The sequence below is a fragment of the Paramormyrops kingsleyae genome, chromosome 7 (assembly GCF_048594095.1).
Source record: "Paramormyrops kingsleyae isolate MSU_618 chromosome 7, PKINGS_0.4, whole genome shotgun sequence".
NCBI lineage: Eukaryota > Metazoa > Chordata > Actinopteri > Osteoglossiformes > Mormyridae > Paramormyrops > Paramormyrops kingsleyae.
Window position 1 is genome coordinate 18,025,366 of NC_132803.1, and position 20,450 is coordinate 18,045,815.

Below are 20,450 nucleotides of genomic sequence, written 5' to 3' on the forward strand. Positions count from 1 at the left end.
ATTTCACATGTTAAGGTGTGTGTTTAATGACATCATTACATTGCACTTATGAACTGATTCATACCACCTGTCCTATTCAAACCTCGCACTTATGTGTATGCACTGCATTACACTTCATGGCACATTTTATGATGGTGCCTGATTTGTACCACTTCATTTCATGACATTTTCACGACCCAGCTGAAGCTGCTAATATTCAGGCTAATTTTTAGACTGTTTGTGAATGATCTGCACCGGATTAGAATGGAATATTCAGCCAGATATTCCAATTTTGTATTCTTTGTTTGTTCTCTGTCTGTGTAATAAAAGTTCTGCATTGTACATACTACAAACTTCAGTATTTCAGTTCAGAGTGAACCAAATCTGTAAGTATACCAAAATACCATGTCGCTGGATAGCAGCAATTTCAGCTGATGGAAATATAAACTAACATTTCAGATGGGAAATTTAAGTAATAGTTTTGATCCCGGGGCGGCATGGTGGTGTGGTAGTTTGCGCTGCTGCCTCAAAGCAAAAAGGTCCTGGGATTGGTTCCCAGGTCGGGCGTAAGACCTTTCTGTGTGGAGTTCACATGCATGGGTTCGTGTGGGGTTTTCGCCAGGGGCTCTGGTTTCCTCCCGCAGTTCAAAAGCGTGCGCGGTAGGTTGATTGGCGACTCTAAGTTTGCCCCGTAGTTGTGTGAGTGTGTGAGCCCTGCGGTGTGTTGGTGCCGGCCCCGGGTTGGTTTCTGCCTGAACCCGTTGTTCCCGCGATCCTGGTTGGGAATAAGCGGTTACGGTGATGGATGGATGGTTTTGATCCAATAATTGGAGATAGACAACCAGATACATACATAAACTGATAAGCAAAGAAAATGGATTTTAAGCTAGCCCAGTTTAAATAGACTTTATCTTGGTTCTCATATATTTAGCCCAGACTTAATTCCGACAAGTGATCTGGTTTAGTTTGCTGTAAATCGTTTGCTGTAGGATAAATGGGTCGGGCAGTGTACACACGCTCAGACATGTGAGGTACAAATCAGGTAGTTGGTATAGTTTGGGTAGTGACAACACCAACTGTTTATTTGTTCTTTATGTCAAATCTGCCCTGTACAATTTTTATTTACAAAGTGTATAAGGCAAACAGAAATGAAATTTATGTTAAAAAGTTCAAAGCTAATTAGTGGCGTATCTTCGTAAGGTGTATGTGTGTTAAGGCTGCCACTGACAACTATTTTTCTGTCAATTAATTTATTGACTATTTTACTGATTCATTGATTAACAATTAATTTTCTTCCTGAAAATAAAATTGACGGTTTCATTGAAGTTCATTTTACTTTGACAAGAACAAACTGTTTGTCATTACAGGGCTTTCGATAACGGACACTGGCTTTTCAGCACTATAGGTACCTTCCTTATACCCACAATGCAATAGCAGATTAGTAGTACTGTATGCCAAAAATATTAATGATTGGCGTATTGTGATGCTCAGAAGTTGCACGATTAGGCTGACTCTATGTGATAGTGTTATAATGACCAAAAAAGACAAATTGTTAATCACAATTATTTGTATGTCAATTAATCGTCAACTAAAATTTCATGATCGTGGCAGCTCTACTGCTCTCCAGACTTAACTCCAAACTTCAATTGTTCAATTAAATTTCACACACAGCAAACACCGTTTGAGTTGTTTCCTTTTTTCCAGTCCACTACTGGCATGCACACAAGTGGCTTGCATATATTTCAGTTCAGTTATATCTGGAATGAAAACTCTTCATCCCTGAGGAACTGTTGGCCCCTTAAGTTACTAATGAAGCAACATTTTTCCCTTCTATTGATTTACCTTTTGTATGTGCAAGCTAAATGGAAAACTATTGTTTGCCGGATTTCAACAGAGTTTAATGTATTTCCTGAAATGGCCTTCATCTTAACTCTACAAGCAATATTGCACCTTTGTAAGTGTAGCAGGTGTATGACCATATTTTTCAGGGTTTATGTGCACCGAGGGCTAATAGAGAGACTACCGTATTATCCGCAGTATAAGGCGCACTAAAAAGCCTTTGATTTTCTTAAAAAATAACAGTGCGCCTTATAATCCAGTGCGCTTTAAACGTGGATTAATTTCTGTTGTGCATACTTACCTCGAAATATTTGAATGTTTTAGTATGACTTTGGTAAACTGCAAAGCCGCACCACTAGCATTAAGGCTACAGTTATTGTTAATAGGCTGACTTTTGATTTAGCGGTATAAGACTCTTGTTTCTTTTACGTGTTAAAGAGTAGTGAAGATGCTCATAAACGTTTGAACAATATTGACAGTCATTGTGAACACGTGATGTAAAATAAATTTTGGTTGACTGGCTTATCAGACTGTTTTGTTTTGCTTAAAGCGCCTTAAAGTCCGGTGCGCCTTGTATGTGGAAAAAGTTTGAAAATAGACCACTGATTGACGGTGCGCCTTATAATGCAGTGCGCGTTATAGTCTGGAAAATACAGTAATCGAAATGACTGTAATGAAAAATGAATAATCAAGCAAAACCATAAAAATGAGTAAAGCCTCCTACAGCAGTATCCCTGAATGTTTTTTTTTGTTTTGTGGAATATGGTACCATATTGGTTACAGAGATGCTGTAACAAAGGCGAGGTGCTGAAGGATGTTGATGGTTCTCTTTGCTTGTTGGCAGAGTAGATGTCATTTTGACTTACTGCTGCTCCACACTTTTGTTTTTCATACATGACATATGACTACAGAGAATTTCATATTTCCTTATAAAAAGAAAATTTTAAGCTTTGGATTTCTACAGTGATCTAGTATAACTTTGGTGTATCTTCTGGATAAGAAACAAGGATGAAGCTGTATTCTCATACTCCAGAAATCACCCAGAGGAAAGGAGTCGTGTGTGTGTGTGTGTGTGTGTGTGTGTGTGTGTGTGTGTGTGTGTGTGTGTGTGTGTGTGTGTGTGTGTGTGTGTGTGTGTGTGTGTGTGTGTGTGTGTCCGTCCGTCCGTCCGTCCGTCCGTCCGTCCGTCCGTCCGTCCAACCTCCTTTCAGGGTGATTCGATATGTAGTCCTCACCCTGGGTAGGGTACCAGGCCATCATAGGGCACGTTCATGCTCGCACTCAAACACTGCAGCCAATTCAGAGACGCCATTTAGCGTTCTAGTCTTCGGACTATGGGAGGAAGCCAGAGCACTCGGAGGAAACTCGTACATTGGCCAGATTTCAGCTTAAGCTCTGGAAATGGGCCATCGTTTTTATCTACTGGATTATTAAATTGAAATTTTGGTTATTATTCTCAATTATTTGTGGATTTTTGTTAAAGTGAAGAAAGGCAAATGCCATATAATTGTGCAATTATGATTACTGCTATAGTTTATAACCTTTGCCAGGTTTGGCAGACAGTAAAAGAACTTTAGCCACTAATTGCTATGATGGAATAGTTAAGGTCTGAGCTGTTCACCCAAAAGGATCCTCTTTCATGGTGAATATCCTGATTATTTTTGTGAGAAAGTGTGGGCTAAGTGGAACGCGTGATGGAGCAGACTGGAGCCACAGGCCAATATTGATGCATAGTCTGCTTGGTAAAAATATTTGTATTGCCTTTATAACCCTCCATATAATCCTGGCATTAAGAAGTTTACACTTGCTCTGATAAATCCTGCTGTAATATGTGCATTTACGAAAGCCTGAGCCTTAGCTTACTGTGGCTGTCATAAAGTTTCTTTTTCAGTTTCCTGGGATTATTCCAAAGACTTATCTACAGTCTTCAGGTTCTTTTTCCTGCATGAATAAACTCCCAGTTTTAATTAAGCAGAAACGGGCATGTTGGCAACATGCAGTCTGTTGCTCATTCTGCTTTATGGAGCTGGTCCATAGGCCTGGTTCCCCAGCTACCCCAAGGGGTGGCCCTTGGTCCCCTTTAAAGTATTTTTAGTGCTTAAATTTTGCAGCTTGGTGAAATTACACATTTAGTAGCACTCTTGACGAAAATGATGTACAAATGGGAATCGGAGAGCAAGGTCAGGCGTTGTCCCTGGAGCAATTGAGGTTAGGAGTCTAGTTAGAGGGCCTAATAGTAACATCACTTTGCTAGCCATGGGAATTGAACCAGTGACCTTCCGATCACAGGTAAAGTGCCCTGACACATGGAGCCATGATAGCATGGTATAATGTAATATTCCACCTAATTAGATGTCAACTAAATATTCTTTCTTCATTACATATACTAGTCTAAACTGTGTGTTTGTCAGTTAATCAAGAAATAGAAGCACTTATAAATCATTTCCATAAAAAAATTAGATGCCACATTTTGTGTTACTTTTCTGCCTCCTTACTTCAATATCAAAATGTTAATTTCACATTTCTGGAATTGCTTGACTGGAGCAGAGTGTTGGAGTTCTTAACCACATGTTTGGGACATACATGGTTGAATCTGGCCAAAGAGATGTATATTTCTTTCACTGGTCCATTGCTTATATTGCATTACATTAATAATGGCAGCATAGTCCTGGGTATTTCCTGGTTCGTGATGGATTAACAAAGTATCTGTCTGTTTTGATCTTTGTCAGGCACAGCAGATTCAGTCCAGTGGACCACCATCTTAAGAAGCTTTTCTTTCATCCGTATGCAGTTTAATGACAAGACTTCTCTGTTCTCAGGGTATCATGGTTTTTTTCTTTTTTGTTTAAAATGGATAAATAGATAAATATCTTTTTTGTCATTGTAACTGAAACAATGAAATTTTGATTGGCACTTTCTCCAAGGCAGTATATTATACAAAATATAAGTAAGTAAAATACATAGAGTATATAGAAGACAACTAAATATTTAAATATCAAAATACTAAAATACTGAACACAGTGCAAAAAATGAGTCCTGAGTGAGCCCTGCCTGTAGTGGAGGGGTTGCACAGGTATCGGCTACTGGGTTTTGTTCTGGTTCTGATTGTTCTGTATCCTTTTTCAGGGGGAAGGTGCCAAACACGTAGTGCCCACTTACCTTTTTTTAGAGTTCTTTACTGGTCTGTGGAGATTCCTGTAGTAATAAAAATGTATTCTATATAAAATTAGGCATGTTTAAGCACTGGTAGGATGAGGTGCATGTTAGTAGAGTAAGCATGTCACTACACTGGGGTTCCATGTGACATAATTTAAGATGGCTGATAATTAACTCCTTATGTTTTATTTTGGGGTCATAGCAGAAAACCCCTCATTCCAAGGATATTGTGGGAACATACAACATTGACAAGGGAGGCTTTTGCTAGTCCAGCTCTCAGTTGCGTAATGCTCTTTCTAGGTACCCTGTTGTGCCGCCTTGTCTGGGTTATAAATCTGGATGCTTTTTAGGCTGGGTGGTTAGCTGTGCCGCGTGAGCCTTACTGTACACCAGGGGGCTTTGTGCCTCCTCAGCATATCTCAGCAGCCAGGAAGCACCCCTTCCAGCTGCATGTAATAATGGCTATAACATGTCTTGAAGGCTGGTCTCCCAAAATAAGAAATATGATTAATTCACTTTTGCAGATTGACTCTGTAAGGCTGAAAGTAACTGTGTCCCTGCTAGGAAGCTTCAAATTCTGATTGGAGACCATGTTTTAAACACTGTTGGCAGTGATGGCTACATTTCCCAGAACAACAGTCAGCAGCAGCTCATATAGCTCCACTGGTCCACCATTCCTCCTCAGCTTATGCTAACACAAGGGGTGTTTGCATTTTAGTGTGTCTGTGTTTAGATGACATTTCTGTGCATTTTATTGCTTACCTGCATGCCCTGAATTGCCCCTCTGGGGACAAGCAAAGTTTTTTTTTTTAATTGAATTGTATTGAATTGAATCGAATCTCAATACCAAGAACACAAAGATTGTACTTGTGGACTTGGCAAGAGCGGTCTTGCTAAGAACGGTCTTAGGGCACAATGCGTCATGGGATTGGTGTTGTTTGGCGAGGATGCAGTTGATGTATCCTTGATATTTGGGGTGGAGCAAGACCAGGATTTTTACCGTCTGTGTGTTCTTGTGTTCTTAATATTGGAACTGGTCTTCAACATAGGAAGATGACGTAAAACGGGGTACAGAAGAACACAAGTACGGTCAAGTACGCATATTGAGAAACACCCAAGGGCAAGCAGTTTTCCAGGTAAAGTACAGATGTGGACCTGTGACTCCTCAGTGCAAATCACGTTTGTATTGTAGGGTGCTGGGGATCTGTGTTGCAGGAATTTTTGCTCCAACAATTCTGTTTAGTGCTACTTAAAAGTAGCTGAGTAACGGGTCTTGCACAAGAGGCTAAATCAAATTTGTTTAGTAACCAAGAAGGGAGGTACACTTAGCCTTACTCAAAGTGTGACATTAATATCAACGTTATGCACTTGCGATTGTCACATCACAAGGACTGCAGTAGCTGGGTTGGTATTAGGCTTGGGTGGTATCTAATTTACAGTCATACCATCCAAACATTATACATGGTATGTGGATGGTATTTTCAAAAGCAACACTATTTTAGTGTTTTGAAATTTTGGCATTATTACTGTATCACTGCCTAGTTGAGATCATCACTAAGTTTTTTTTACTGAAACATTTTTACTCAGTTTTAATCATTGTTCCTTTTCATGATCATCTATTACATGTTAAAAACAGTTCATGTTTTTGCATGAGGACTGCGTGTGCACTACGAGACAAATAGTTTTTTTGTCCTTTATACTACACTTGATTATAGATAGTGTTGCACGTTTGGAAGAAATTTAACAAAAATGTGCAGAAAAGCGAATAAGAACTGGTCACCAAAAGTTATTCACCTTCTGCTGTATGCAAATATTCTGGATTCAATAGAAATGTTTGTTTTGTGTTTGTTTGCACCAACGACTTTATTTGACAGACTCTATTGGTACATAAGTTCTTTTTGAGTTACAGTTTATTTGGTGCAAGTTTTCAACTCGTTTATCGCTTTATAAATATCGCAATATTTATTGCAAAAATTTTACGTTTCCATATTTGATTTCTTTTTCCCAGGGTCATGCAGCCATAGGTACAATAAGTGGTAACAGGCTCCTCTGAAGTTTATCATGCAGCAATATAATGTGTCTGATAGTGTTCAAAGTACATTCTGAAATACATTTATATACTGACCAGATAATAAATGGTGTGGTAGGAGGCACAAGACTCAGAGGGTAGCACTGTTGCCTCACACCTCTGAAGCTAGCAGTCTGAATCCTGCGACTGCCCAGTGTGTGTGGAGTTTGCGTGCTCTTCCGGTGTTGTGCAGATTTCCTCCTTGCACTCCGGTTTCTTTCCTGTTGTTTATAGACTTGCATTTAGGTGAACTGGCGCTGACCTGCCCAGACTGTGGTACCCCTGCTTTGTATCCGGAGCTGCCTATGATTTGCTCCAGGCCCCCCCAGGATAAGCTGGTTGGATACCTGTATTGGAAATTAAATTGTCACTGAAATGCAGCACTGGGATTTGAGGAGTTGCCTGTACATACTTGGCAGATGCTCTAAAGCAATGTACAATTGAGAAAGCAGGGACAAGCAGTCAGTGGAACAATTAGGGTTAACGGTCTTGGTGACATCAGTTTGCCAAGCGCAGGATTTGAACCAGGAACCTTCCGCTCCCAGAGGCCTAACCCACAGAGCCATGTATTGCCTCCTATGTTGAATTTTGAGGGACTGTTATGTTCTCCTAATGGATTTCTGAAAGTATAGTGGGTGGATTATAAGGTAAGCAATAAAGGAGATAAAAAATAGTGTAGTTGTAGGAAACTAGCTTGTAAACTGAATGTTGTGGTTTAAATCACTGGACGGGCTATTGTGAGGTACCCTCGAGCAAGGCGTCTAATTTGAATTGCTCTAGTAAAATCCTGCTGTGTGCATGACTAATGCTGTGAATTGTTTGGAATGAAAGTGCCGGGGGCCCTGGACTTTTCGCAGTGCTCTTAAGCTGTAAAGCTGTTTTTTCCACCACCCATAGTTTTCCCCTCCATTTCAAAGGCAGATGACTTGGGAAATATAGGTTTTGGTCACTGTGACCAGCTTCATCCAGGGCATTCATTTATTTATTCAGTGCAGTATTCATCACTATTTGGGTCCTTTTGTTTTAAAAGAAATCTTGGAGAAATTTAGACCACAATTTTAAATACAGTTTCACCAGTTATCGTTGTTATTATTATTATTATTATTATCATCCTCATCATTTTAACCAAAGGACAGACATGTAGTCCAGTTCAATCACTGCATGGTTTCCATTTTTTTGTGTTGGTTTGCAATAGACACATAGCCAAATGTTGATTGCAGCCTTGTTTTTATACTTAATGAAGGCAATGAAAAGCAAAGCAAGTATACGCTTTGTTAAATGAATGCAAAGAATGGGCTGCAATTCAGGAAAAGAACCCAGTTTGTATTGTGGTGAGCCGACTGCAATTTCATTATGACACAAAAATCACAGCTGCTCAACTAGCTGCACAAGCCGACCAAGATATTTTCCTTACCGAAGGAACATTAGTAAGAGTTATAGCTGTTTTCCCTCTGTGCTTTGGTTAAGATTCACTTATGGCTGGATCCGCTTAACATCGAAAGTGCTGTCTCTCCAGATATGATGTATCAGTTACACCCAGTCTCACATCTCTTCAGGGTTTTTTTAAGTACTTGTTTTGTGTGTAAGAGTCCTCTTGTATCATAACAGTTGTAGTTGAATGGTCAACCTGGACTAATAGCGACGTCCCCTGTAGCAGCGAGATGAGCAGTGACAGCAGTCAGTCTGCAGTGATGCCGTACCCGTGTTTCTCGCCCGCCTCCCCCTTCCGTGATCTGCTTATGTCAGTGTTGCAGGTTTCTGTTGTACATATTGAAGCATTATGTTCAACTGCAGGCTGCTTGGGTGGTCTGAGAGGATGGTACAATATGCTGTGCGTTTGCTTACTTGTTTACAGCTTCAGATAAAAATAAACATAAACATAACTATGTATTCATGGTTTGGGGTGTTGCTACTTGAATGGTGTGAGAAAATAAGTGACCGAAAATGATTGCTTCTATATAATTCAAATTGCTCCATGATGTCCTTACAGATTACTGAAATGCTTAATTGTTTCTTTATATTATCTTTATCTGTTCAAACTCTAGTAGACAGTAAGACATTAAAATATTGAATTTGGCACTAAGCTTTGGGGCAACGACACTTGAGTGTGTAAAAGAAGAGCGACAAGCTGGTGGTCATCTTTATGACTTGTTGGCATCCTTATAACATTTTACTTTAATGGCAGAGTCCAGTTTTTTTTATGGTTATTAGTTGTTTGACCAAACGGTTCATACAGCTGAACTAATTTGCACAGTGACGAGTGTCATACTATTTCCTTCAGGTTACCTGCCCCCAGTTGGGATGACAGCTGGAGGAAGCTGTGTTGTATCATGCTCCACAGCAGCGGGTGGAATTAAGCCCTAGATGAACATACATATGTAAATAGTAGCCCTTGGAATTTCTACACACTTGAGTTTTTCTTGGACGGTATGATGCCCTTCAGTGACAGAGATGGAAGCATAGCAGACTCTTCTATGGTCCTGAACCATGTGAAATGAGCCTCTCCCCAGCTTTTCGGTCCCGTGGAGGATCTCTCTTGGTCGCCCACAGCTGCAGGGTTGGGGCTTGGTTTTTCCTTGCAGTGCATAAGCCAAGGTAAACAGTGGACACAGTGTTCAGTTGAAAAAGGCAGTGTTTCCCTTGAAATGTTAAGCAGGAAAGACAGTGCTTTAGTTAAACTTGGATATGAATGGGACCTTTTTTGCTTTAAGGTAATGAGAAAATGCAGGCTGGCATACTACATTCACAAGTAGAACTGTCATTTGGTTAAAATTAGTCAAAACTTGATATTGAGAACAGTAACAAAATTATATAATGATATGAATAGTCATATCAACAATACTTAGTACGCAAGATAATGAAATATTTTACATATCAGCTGCCTGAAAACTTAAAAGCTGGGAAATGCATAATTAATATGAACCCTAGGGGAATTCTGGAAGCAGTTTTAATGTTGTTGTTATGGTGCCTGTTACCTTGAAATTACTATAGATGTACATTCAGTTTTGAGCTGAGACACCATACTGTACATTGTCAGACTGCGTTGCAGGAGACTTCACTGAATAGCTTTTCCCTTCTCAGCATTCAGTGGTCTTGAATATGCAATGTGAATCTTGTACCTAATTGTAGTTAATGTTAGTATTTACATACTTGATAGCTATCTTAACGAAAAGTGTTTTCCCACCAGTGTTCTCTGAACATTAGGTATTTATTTCCGGAAGGCTGGAAAAAAATATTGGCCTGATACTTTGTTATTGTGCTTTGTTTTTTATTTTAATGATATATTTTCTACTAATGATTCATGATCACAAGTTGAAAATTAGAATGCACTAAACTGAGAAACACTTAAATGCTTTTACTGTTGGTCACAATAAGACTTCAGCTTGTCATCAGCTGACACAGGGTTTTTAATCTTTGTTGTATGTAGTAAAGAAAGTGGTAACAATTGTTAGTTTTGCTTATCTAGTATCAGTGTAGATAGAGGATTATTTTTGGCTCCTTGAATTCAGTGTGTTCTCTGTAATTTCCATAGTGAGTATAATAATTTTCAGGATTTGGACTTGCTTGTTTATGAAAAATTAGATATGCTATTTGTCACGCCCCGCTCCGTCCGCTCCCGATGTGTGCCACGCCCACCTCATTACCTCCTGTTTCGCCCTAATTGTTCCCACCTGTAGCTCGTTATCTGTTGCCTAGTCCTGTGTATTTAGTCCGAGTCTCAGTCTGTTTCCCCAGATCTGTCATCGTTGTATGGTCCGTCGTTGTCTGCACCTGTCCTTTTGCCTTTAATAAACCCTTCACCGGACCTTTTGGCTTCATTCGCCTGCTTCCGTGCTCGCGTTCACCTCCGAAGCTGACAGAATGACAGATCTCCCGGAAAGCATGAAGCAGCAGTCCGAGCACCACCGGCTCGGACTGCTGCAGGACTTCATGTACTGGCATGCCCAGCCCGAGGTACAGGAGGACCCGCTAGCCCTGGAGCTGGCTAGCCGGGGCCGGGACCTGCTCCGGAAGGAGCGCCCGCCGGGGCAGGAGTACCCTCTAGGTAAAGCCCGGAAATGCCTCCGTCGGCTGCAACGCCGGCTCGCCGAGCGTGGGGAGAAGCAACAGGAGGAGACTCCGTCGCTCTTCTTAGGAGCTTGCTATCTCCTCCCCGCCTTTGAAGACACCAGCGCTACGAGCCTGGCCAGCTCGCTTCCGGAGCAGCCCCCTCCGATGGAGGCTTATGACTATCGGCCGGAGCGTCTGGGGCAGGGAGGAATTCGCGCCGCGAGAGACGGCATTCCCCGGGTTCCCAAAGCCCTGAAAGGGAGGGCGCCCACGCGCTCAGCACCCTTCCTGCCGGCTCCGGACCTGCGTGTTCCGGCTGTGCGTTGGACGGCACCGCCGGCTGCTGATGCCGCCGCACTGCCCGCGGCACCGCCGGCTGCTGATGCCGCCGCACTGCCCGCGGCACCGCCGGCTGCTGATGCCGCCGCACTGCCCGCGGCACCGCCGGCTGCTGATGCCGCCGCACTGCCCGCGGCACCGCCGGCTGCTGATGCCGCCGCACTGCCCGCGGCACCGCCGGCTGCTGATGCCGCCGCACTGCCTGCGGCACCGCCTGCTGACGCCGCCGCTGATCTGCCAGCGGCATTGCCTCTCCTGCCTGCTGCTGCTGCTCTGCCGGCTGCCGCCGCCGATCTGCCTGCGGCTGCGCTGCCTGCTGCCGCCGCCGATCTGCCTGTGGCTGCGCTGCCTGCTGCCGCCGCTTCGGATCTGCCCGCGGCTGCGCTGCCTGCTGCCGCCGCTCCGGATCTGCCCGCGGCTGCGCTGCCTGCCGCCGCTCCGGATCTGCCCGCGGCTGCGCTGCCTGCCGCCGCTCCGGATCTGCCCGCGGCTGCGCTGCCTGCTGCCGCCGCCGATCTGCCCGCGGCTGTGCTGCCTGCAGCCCCGCCTGCTGCAGCCGCCGCGATGCCCGCAGCACCGCTCGACCTGCCGGTCCTGCCTGTCTTCCCTGCTGCAGCTGCCGCCGCTCTGCCTGCGGCACCGCCTGCTGCAGCTTCCGCCGCTTCGTCAGCGGCACCGCCCGTCCTGCCTGTCTACCCTGCTGCAGCTGCCGCCGCTCTGCCTGCGGCACCGCCTGCTGCAGCTTCCGCCGCCTTGTCAGCGGCACCTCCTGTCTTGCCTGTCCTGCCTGGCTTGCCTGCAGTCCCGGTGGCTGGCCGCATGGAGGCTGCGCCCGCCGAGGCGCCCCCTGCTGGCCGCGTGCTGGTGGCGCCCGCCGAGGCGCCCCCTGCTGGCCGCGTGGAGGCTGCGCCCGCCGAGGCGCCCCCTGTTGGCCGCGTGGAGACGGCGCCCGCCGGGGTGTCCCTCTCTGGCGCGCCCGGAGTGCGCGCCTTTGGGGGGGGGTTCTGCCCCGCGACGGCGCCCCCTGCTGGCCGCGGGAGGGCAGCGCCCATCCTGCCGGCACCTGAACTGCCTGTTCTGCCGGCACCTGAACTGCCTGTTCTGCCGGCACCGGAACTGCCTGCCCTGCCGGCACCGGAACTGCCTGCCCTGCCGGCACCTGAACTGCCTGCCCTGCCGGCACCTGAACTGCCTGCCCTGCCGGCACCTGAACTGCCTGTCCTGCCGGCACCTGAACTGTCTGTCCTACCGGCACCTGAACTGCCTAAGGTTGCCATGGTTACGCCCCCTGCTGCCCGCGTGCTGGTGGCGCTCAATGAGGCGCCCCCTGCGGGCCGCACGCCCGAGCCCGTCTCACCTGACCGGCCCGTCTCGCCTGTCCAGCCGGCCCAGCCCTGCTCACCTGTCCAGCCGGCCACCGTTCCAGTCCTGCCCGCGGCCCCGCCTGAGGCCGCCGTTCCAGTCCTGCCCGTGGCCCCGCCTGAGGCCGCCGCTCTGCCTGCGGCCCCGCCTGAGGCCGCCGCTCTGCCTGCGGCCACACCCGAGGCTCCGGCTGCCCCGCCTGTTGCCTCTTTGGAGGCCAAGACACTTGTCTGCCCAGACTCGACCTCCCTCCTGACTCCTTCTCCCTTACCCCGGCCAGACCGACACCGCCCAGGACCCCGCCTGTCGGTGTCCCGTAAGGGACGGGGACACAGGCGTCGGGCCTGGGTCCCGCCCGCCATGCCCCCTGGCTCGCCCGTTCGGCCCCTAGCTGTGGCTCGGTGGCTGCCTGCGGGTCCTGCGCCTCGGGGTCGGCGGTCGCCGCCGGGTCCCCCCCTGGTCCCTGGGTGCCGGTCCTCGGTCCCGCCTCCGGCTCCCGGTCGGCCGCCTCCGGGCCCCCCTGCTCCGGCTTGGCGTCGGACGGCGCCTTCGCCGGCTTCGGCTGCGCCTCCGCCTGCCTGCCTTCCCTGGTGTTCCCTCCTGCTCCCTCCTGGTCCCCTCCGTCACTCCCTCGTCCCGTCCCTTTGGTCCCTGGGTGGTCCCCTCCTGCTCCCTTCTCCCTCTCCCCTGCGGCCCCTCCGGCCGCTGCCCGTCGCCCGCCTGGGCCTTTTCGTGCTCCCCTTGCTCCTCCTCCCTTTTCGTTCGTCCCGCCTGTCTCTCCTTCTGGTCCCTTTGTCCCTCCTTTTGGCACTCCTGGCCCTTTCGTGTCGCCTGTGGGTGTTCCCCCTGTGTCTCCCTTCTGGGTCTGTCTCTCCGCCTTCCCTGTTCTCTGTCAGGTCCTGTCCTTCTTTTCGTCCCTGTTCGTGTTTTGCGTCTCCGTCCTGTTCCCTGGGTTTGGTTGACGTTCTGTTTTGTCTTTCAGGTCCTGTTCCCTCGTCCCGTCCGTCGCCTCCTCCCTGGCGCGCCCGGTGTGCGCGCCTTTGGGGGGGGGTTATGTCACGCCCCGCTCCGTCCGCTCCCGATGTGTGCCACGCCCACCTCATTACCTCCTGTTTCGCCCTAATTGTTCCCACCTGTAGCTCGTTATCTGTTGCCTAGTCCTGTGTATTTAGTCCGAGTCTCAGTCTGTTTCCCCAGATCTGTCATCGTTGTATGGTCCGTCGTTGTCTGCACCTGTCCTTTTGCCTTTAATAAACCCTTCACCGGACCTTTTGGCTTCATTCGCCTGCTTCCGTGCTCGCGTTCACCTCCGAAGCTGACACTATTCAAATAGTTATTGTAACTTGCTCTGATAATATTTTTGTAAAGCGGTAGTATATCATCCATGTGTTTTAAGCTACAAGGGTGGCATGTGGCTCAGTGAACAGCACTGTTGACTCTCGCCTGTTTGAGGGATGGACTCTCTCCCCTGCTCTCTATGTGTGGATTTCACATGAGGCACTTTCCCACTACATGAATTTTTTTCAGGAACCAGAACCATTTTTTTTTAAGGAACTAGGAACTTCAGTTGCGTTCCCGCTGCAGGAACTCAAGGCCTGATTGTAGTTCCTCGGATGTAGATCCTGAACCATTTTTTAGTCCCTACTCCAGTCCCTACTTGGCTCGACTAAGAACTACTGGGGTGAAGTGTATACCAGTAGATTTTGCTGATTGGTCGGCTGCAAGCATTGGCACTAACTTGGAAGTCTGGAGGATTGACATCGATGTTTCAGGGCTTTCTTCCCCCACTGGTTTTCTTGTCTCCACCTGCAATGCAGTTATACTGCCATCTCAGGATTGCCTGTATTGTGTGGATGAATGTATCAGTGTCTGCCCTGTGAGGTGTTAGGATGTGTTCCAGGGTATTCCCTGCCTTATGACCCGTACTGTCTGGGATAGACTGCAGGCATCAGGATCCACCTCTCATAGTCCTTTTACTGGATAAGTGATTGGAGGATGAATGGATGGATGGATGGATGGATGGATACAGGCATTTTTACTAGCAATCCTCACCATGATATTTTGTGTCCATCAGCTCCTGGACAAGCACAAGGTGATGGAGAGCATGGTTGAGCTGCTGAAGATCTACCAGGAGGAGGACGAGGCCTACGGCTGCCTGGTGGAGGCCACCACTGAGCTGTACCAGTACCTGCTGCAGCCCTTCAGGGACATGCGTGAGCTGGCCATGCTACGCAGACAGCAGATCAAGGTGAGCGCGAGGCAACCTGTGCAGAGAAATCCAGCTGACGTGGGGTCAGCTTGGGTGCATTGCTGTGCTTGTGTGTAGCAGCTCTATGCTTGTGTGTAGTCAGGTTATTGAGTTTTTAAGGCGTTTTTGTTGGAACTAGGAAATTAACTTAAATTATCCTCTGATGCTGTGGGAAAGCAGTGGAAGAAATTTTGAAGGGTTTAATTAGAATGTTTTATTTATGGATTATTTTGTTTTGAGCTACTCTTGTCTGTGAAATTAAAGATCTGTGCTAGTTTTCTCAGTTGGGGTGACAGCTTACAAGATAAATCTGGACAACGTTGGAACTGAACTTTGTGACCATTTTGTCAGATTATCTTGGAAGACAGGAAATATTGTCGCATGTCTGCTAATTGGCTGGCAGCTTGCTAATTTGTTTTTTTTTACACATAAGATTTATACTGCTGGCCTGATAAACCAATAAGCATCTGAATACTAGCTGGTTTGTAGCTGTGTCCTGTGAGGTGAACTCTAGACGGAGAAATCCCCTTTGCTTATATGTGGCTGGTGTAAGCCGATAAGGTTATTCCTCTCCCCCAGAGTCTGAAGGATAACACAGCCAGATATTCATATTTAAATTCTTGAGCTCCCCTTGTATCTAGGGCTGGGCATCGTTCAAAATTTTTCAATACTAGTACCGGAACGATACTTTGATTTCAGTACCGATTCCTAAACAATACTTTTTTCGATACCAGTATGTTTTTACATCATTTTCACCGTCAACAGAAATTCAGTAAACATTACAGCATACATTTTTCTATTTGAATAAGTCATTTTGTTAGTTATTAGTTAGTTACTGGAGGGATCGATCGCGATCGTAATGGGACACGGCTTTTTATTTATATTTTACTCATATGAATTGCGACATGATTATAATTAATGAATGAATCTGGCAAGCAGATTGTTCTTTCATTTTTCGCCAATAAAAAAGCAATGCAACGTTATCCTGCTAATAAGCGCTGGCATTTTTCTCCGCTGATGCTGGTTGGAGATGCAGACAAAAGGTATTCAATCTTATAATTGAGGTACAAAGATAATTCCATCTACTGTCTCTATTTCTGCACTTCCTCATAACATCCATGTTAATGCTGGTGCTTGTGGTCAAGCAACCGGCAAGATTATCACTGTAAGCACCTTCCCAATAGCGCCTCCGAGGACCTGCAATTGGACCAAGTTCTAATGTGTAATGTTACTTTATTCAGCCAATCATCAGCGACTATAGTTCTTTACACAAGCCTGCTGCATGCCTACTAGCTTACAGACGCTGAGATTTACTGTTTGGGTATAAGAATTTGGCACAAAAGATAATCAATTTTGGTTCCTCGGTAGGATCGGAACATTTCGGTCGGTACCACAAAAGTACCAAAGTTCGGTACCCAGCCCTACTTACATCTCATTCTTGTTACGCCTGTTTTTGCTGACCGTCTGTCTTTAAAGCTGGGTTAACAAACCTGAACTTCAGTGTGCCGCTGTCCCTTCGGGTTTCCTGTCACCAGTGATGAATGACTTCATATCAACACTGCCTCACTTGGTTATCATCGATCGTGTGCTTGAACCCTTTGGCGAACCCAGGCCATTCAGTTCCGAAGGAGCTTCTGATCTGTATGTATGGCTCCGCTCAGCTGTCTCAATTTTTGTAGCCAAGAATGAAATTAACATGCCAACTAAACTCCCATGAGCCATTGTTGCTGAGCATGGCTTGAAAGACCCTTCTTAGTCTGATCAGTCTGACCGGATTTGCTCGAGCCAGATTTGCTTATATACATTAGCATTATTCACGTACTGCAGCACCTTCAGTTGTGCTGTATAAGAGTATTGTCATTAAAAAAGTTGTTGTTATGGGATCTCAATGAGAGTGACTTGTATTCATCTCCTTTTGGTAACATTTTGACTCCCTGTTCTTTCGATTTCCCTGTTTAGAGCCCGTCTTGGTTATTTTTCTGCCTCTGACATAGTGGCCCGAGCGGTGATATTTATGTTTAACACAGACCATTTTAGGCACAGACCACACTGCCGTCAGCCTCTCAGCACAATAAGAGCAGTGATGCCTTGAAAGCAGATTCTGCCCCATGAATGCTGTGAACTATTTATCTGCCTTGACGATGGCGTAGCGTTGCAGTGTATCTGCAGCATTTCAGTGTGAAAAAGGTTCTAAAACATGACATTGTGCCCTGGTTATTATTGCTATTATTTTCCCCCCAATTCAGTACCAATGAAGAGGGCCGAATGCTATAAATCTACTTGGTAACACTGTTAGTGGTAAAGATTTGCAGTCCTTGCAAATTTAGCCCATAAACCTGGCCTTGATTTTTGACTCCAGAGGGTTGGGTTTCCATTTTCGTGGTACCAGCATACCTAAACTGACTACAGTTTGTGTTTTTTTTTTTCTCCAAGGAGAAATGACATCATAAAGGATAAAGCTCACATCATCTTTCTGCATGATAGTACAGCGTCGTATTGCATCAGCCACTCGCAGCCGGATATACCAAAGTTAAATTTGTATTTTACACCTTGCCACACAGCAGTCTACAGTCTTTCAAGTAACAACTCTGCAGGGTTTATTTGCACAACAAAGAGGCTAAACTGTCAGCCAGCACCCTACATGTGAGAAGGGCACATGCTCTCCTAGGTTGTGCCATCAGTGATATCAAGGAACCTGAGAATGTCATGCACACCGAAGTGAAAGACGGTGGGCCTTAAAGAACAGTTCAACCAAGACAATGCGAGAGAAAGCATGATTGGTAGAGGTCTGCTGGTCTCCCTGATACGCCTCCTTCTACCACCACATGGGACAATGAAAAGCTGCAAAAATCACACAGGGGCTAAATAATAATCTAAACATCAGGGTACAGACCAAAGCCACACAAATAGTGTGGTTAAATACATAGAATGTGGGCCAAGTCTTTGAAGAGTCTACTCTACTAACATGTTTTTACTCTGTAGCTCCCCACAGTTCTGTTGAGAAATGCTAAGTTAGGAAGAGCTAAGTGGCCTTCTGTGGTTCACGACTGCTAATCTGGAATCACGTGGGAAGAAAATGTCTGGCCTCTGGGACATTTATAGACTTCAAAACGATGAGTTGGGTGTGATGGAAGAGGAGCAGCAGGATCCTGTAATTCCTCAAAACATTTTTAATAGACAAAGCAGCGTTTTGCGGTTTCTCATTTTTTGTGGCTGGTTTCATTAGTAAAAATTTATCTTGCTGATGTTTCAGAGAGTGCTTGGAGGTGTTTGACTAAAATGTAATCATACTGTTAATGGAAAATAAAATGGGACCTTCCTCACTTCAACTGATTTTACCAGTGATGACATGTGCAGAATGTTTAGTGAAACCGTCCCCCTTATACCTGCAGACGGCAACATTCCAAACGTTATGCAAATGACTAATCGCTGCCAGGATTTTTCATTTGAATGGCTTAATACCCCGACTTGGATGCAGCACTGACGATTTGAGGCATTAGAGTTGTGCTTCTGGATAGGCTTCCATGAAAGGAAGGGTTGGAAATTTGAATCTGATTTGCATTTTGTTTTTATTCGCCCTGCAGGTAAACTGGTAACCCACAATGGGGGAAAAAGGAATATGAGATGTTCAGTAGGAGCTCTAGGTCACCTCTCAAGGTTCTTATTGCTTGTGGGTGTCACCTTGAACTTTGGGTTTACATGTGATTGATTCTGCTTTTCGTGTGTAGCTGTCAAGATCATTAAGGGACAGCGAGAAGTTATCTTCCATTGAAGAGCCACCTTCAGTTTTGACATAACATGAAGGGGTTTGCATGTTAAATAATAAGTTCTAGACCAGAGAGCTCTCACAAACTATTCCGAATGTGCTTAAAATAGCATAGAGACTTCAAAAGGTAATTGTAATTGGCACCTGGCCAGATAAATCAGAAAGCAGATACAAATGCCAGTGACATGACCCAAATTATCTAAGTACTGCACTACAGCTGGACTCTGTTAAGTAGTAGTTTGGGGGGGGGGGGACAGGACAGTAAAATAAGAGACAAAGGGCTATCTCCAGACACACAAGACAGTGACAGGATCTGACAAGAAATTACCCTGAAGATAACCAGTGCAGAATTTATCCGGGAAGAATACACACACACACATACATACAGTACTGTGCAAAAGTCTTAGGCAGTCAAAGGAAATGTTTAAGCTATTAAACTGTGTAGTAAGTGCAAACAGCACAAGATGGACACCGTGTTCTAGTGGTCATAAAATACATGGGTGCACTGGAGGGTTGCTGCAAATACTGCGGTGATTTTAGCAGAAATCATGAAACGGCTAAGCTAACACACTTTGACAGGCATAATAGCATTGCTTTTGCACCAACATGAAGGTCATTCAAACATCATTTTCTTAGGATGCTTAAGTCTTTGCACAGTATATGTATGTGTGTATGTATGTATTATATGTATTAGATAATTTTTTTTATTCTTTGCAGTAAACAACAAAAAACTAATTCTGCCTTATAATCCACAGTAGCACAATAGTAATTAAGTTATTCTTTGGTTTCTTATTCTATGCTACCTAGTTGTAATTTACTTGAGCTAAAGTAGATTGCAACTCTTTCATTTTTCACTTCTTCACAATTCTGGGATTTTCTTTTATGGGTGAATTTTGTGGGGTCTGCTGAATTGAACCCATTATCAATACCTAAAGGGGTTTGTCTGTTGTATGACAAAGGAATAAAAAATATATTTTTGAGAATTTAAGGATTTAATTTGAGAACCAAGCAAGTGTTAGAAATTGAACAGAGGAAAGTACATTTTCTGCCACCCATTCATTCCCGTCTGTATTTAGACTAGAATAGCTACTGGTTTTCTGCAGTAATTTCCAGCAATGAGCTATGGCTGTTGCTGGCAGTAAATCTGTCTCTACTTCCATAGACTCTAGATTCCATGTGTGGGCAAACCGATAAATGTTAAGCCTACATATGTCTCTATTCATTAATTACAACTGAAAATTTGTTTTAATTTATGCACTCATTTAGGAAATAGCCTAATCGACTTGCAAAGCACTGAGACACATGTACAAATCAAAGCGCATTCAAATAAGATAATTGCAGTACATTTTAAACCGTTTTAAGAATTCTAGCAGTCTGCATCATTTTACGCTGGTAAAACTGTGCAAAATAAACAAATAATGATAATTGAACTTTCATTACTGGGACATAGTTGTTGTAGAAAAATGCAATGTAAAACATATGTTCTTTGCCGGTGTACTCCAATCAAAACAGATCAGTATGCAAAGGAGAGAGAAGAGGAACAGATTGGAGTTGGGTTGGGGGGAGGAGGGGACTGTGATGGGAGTGGAATTTTTGGAAGCCAGATAGCATTTCGGCTGTTCGGGTTTGGCCCTTCTGAGGAA

At 45.1% G+C, this 20,450-nt stretch overlaps 1 protein-coding gene across 1 annotated transcript in view; it reads left to right on the forward strand.

Annotated features, from left to right (window-relative positions):
• The window catches only part of jmy (junction mediating and regulatory protein, p53 cofactor), a 50,251-nt gene that overhangs the window by 7,828 nt on the left and 21,973 nt on the right, over positions 1-20,450 (forward strand). Inside the window, exon 2 of the mRNA XM_023823154.2 lies at positions 14,868-15,041. Coding sequence (XP_023678922.1) covers positions 14,868-15,041 — 174 coding nt within the window. The remainder of the gene's footprint in view (positions 1-14,867; positions 15,042-20,450) is intronic.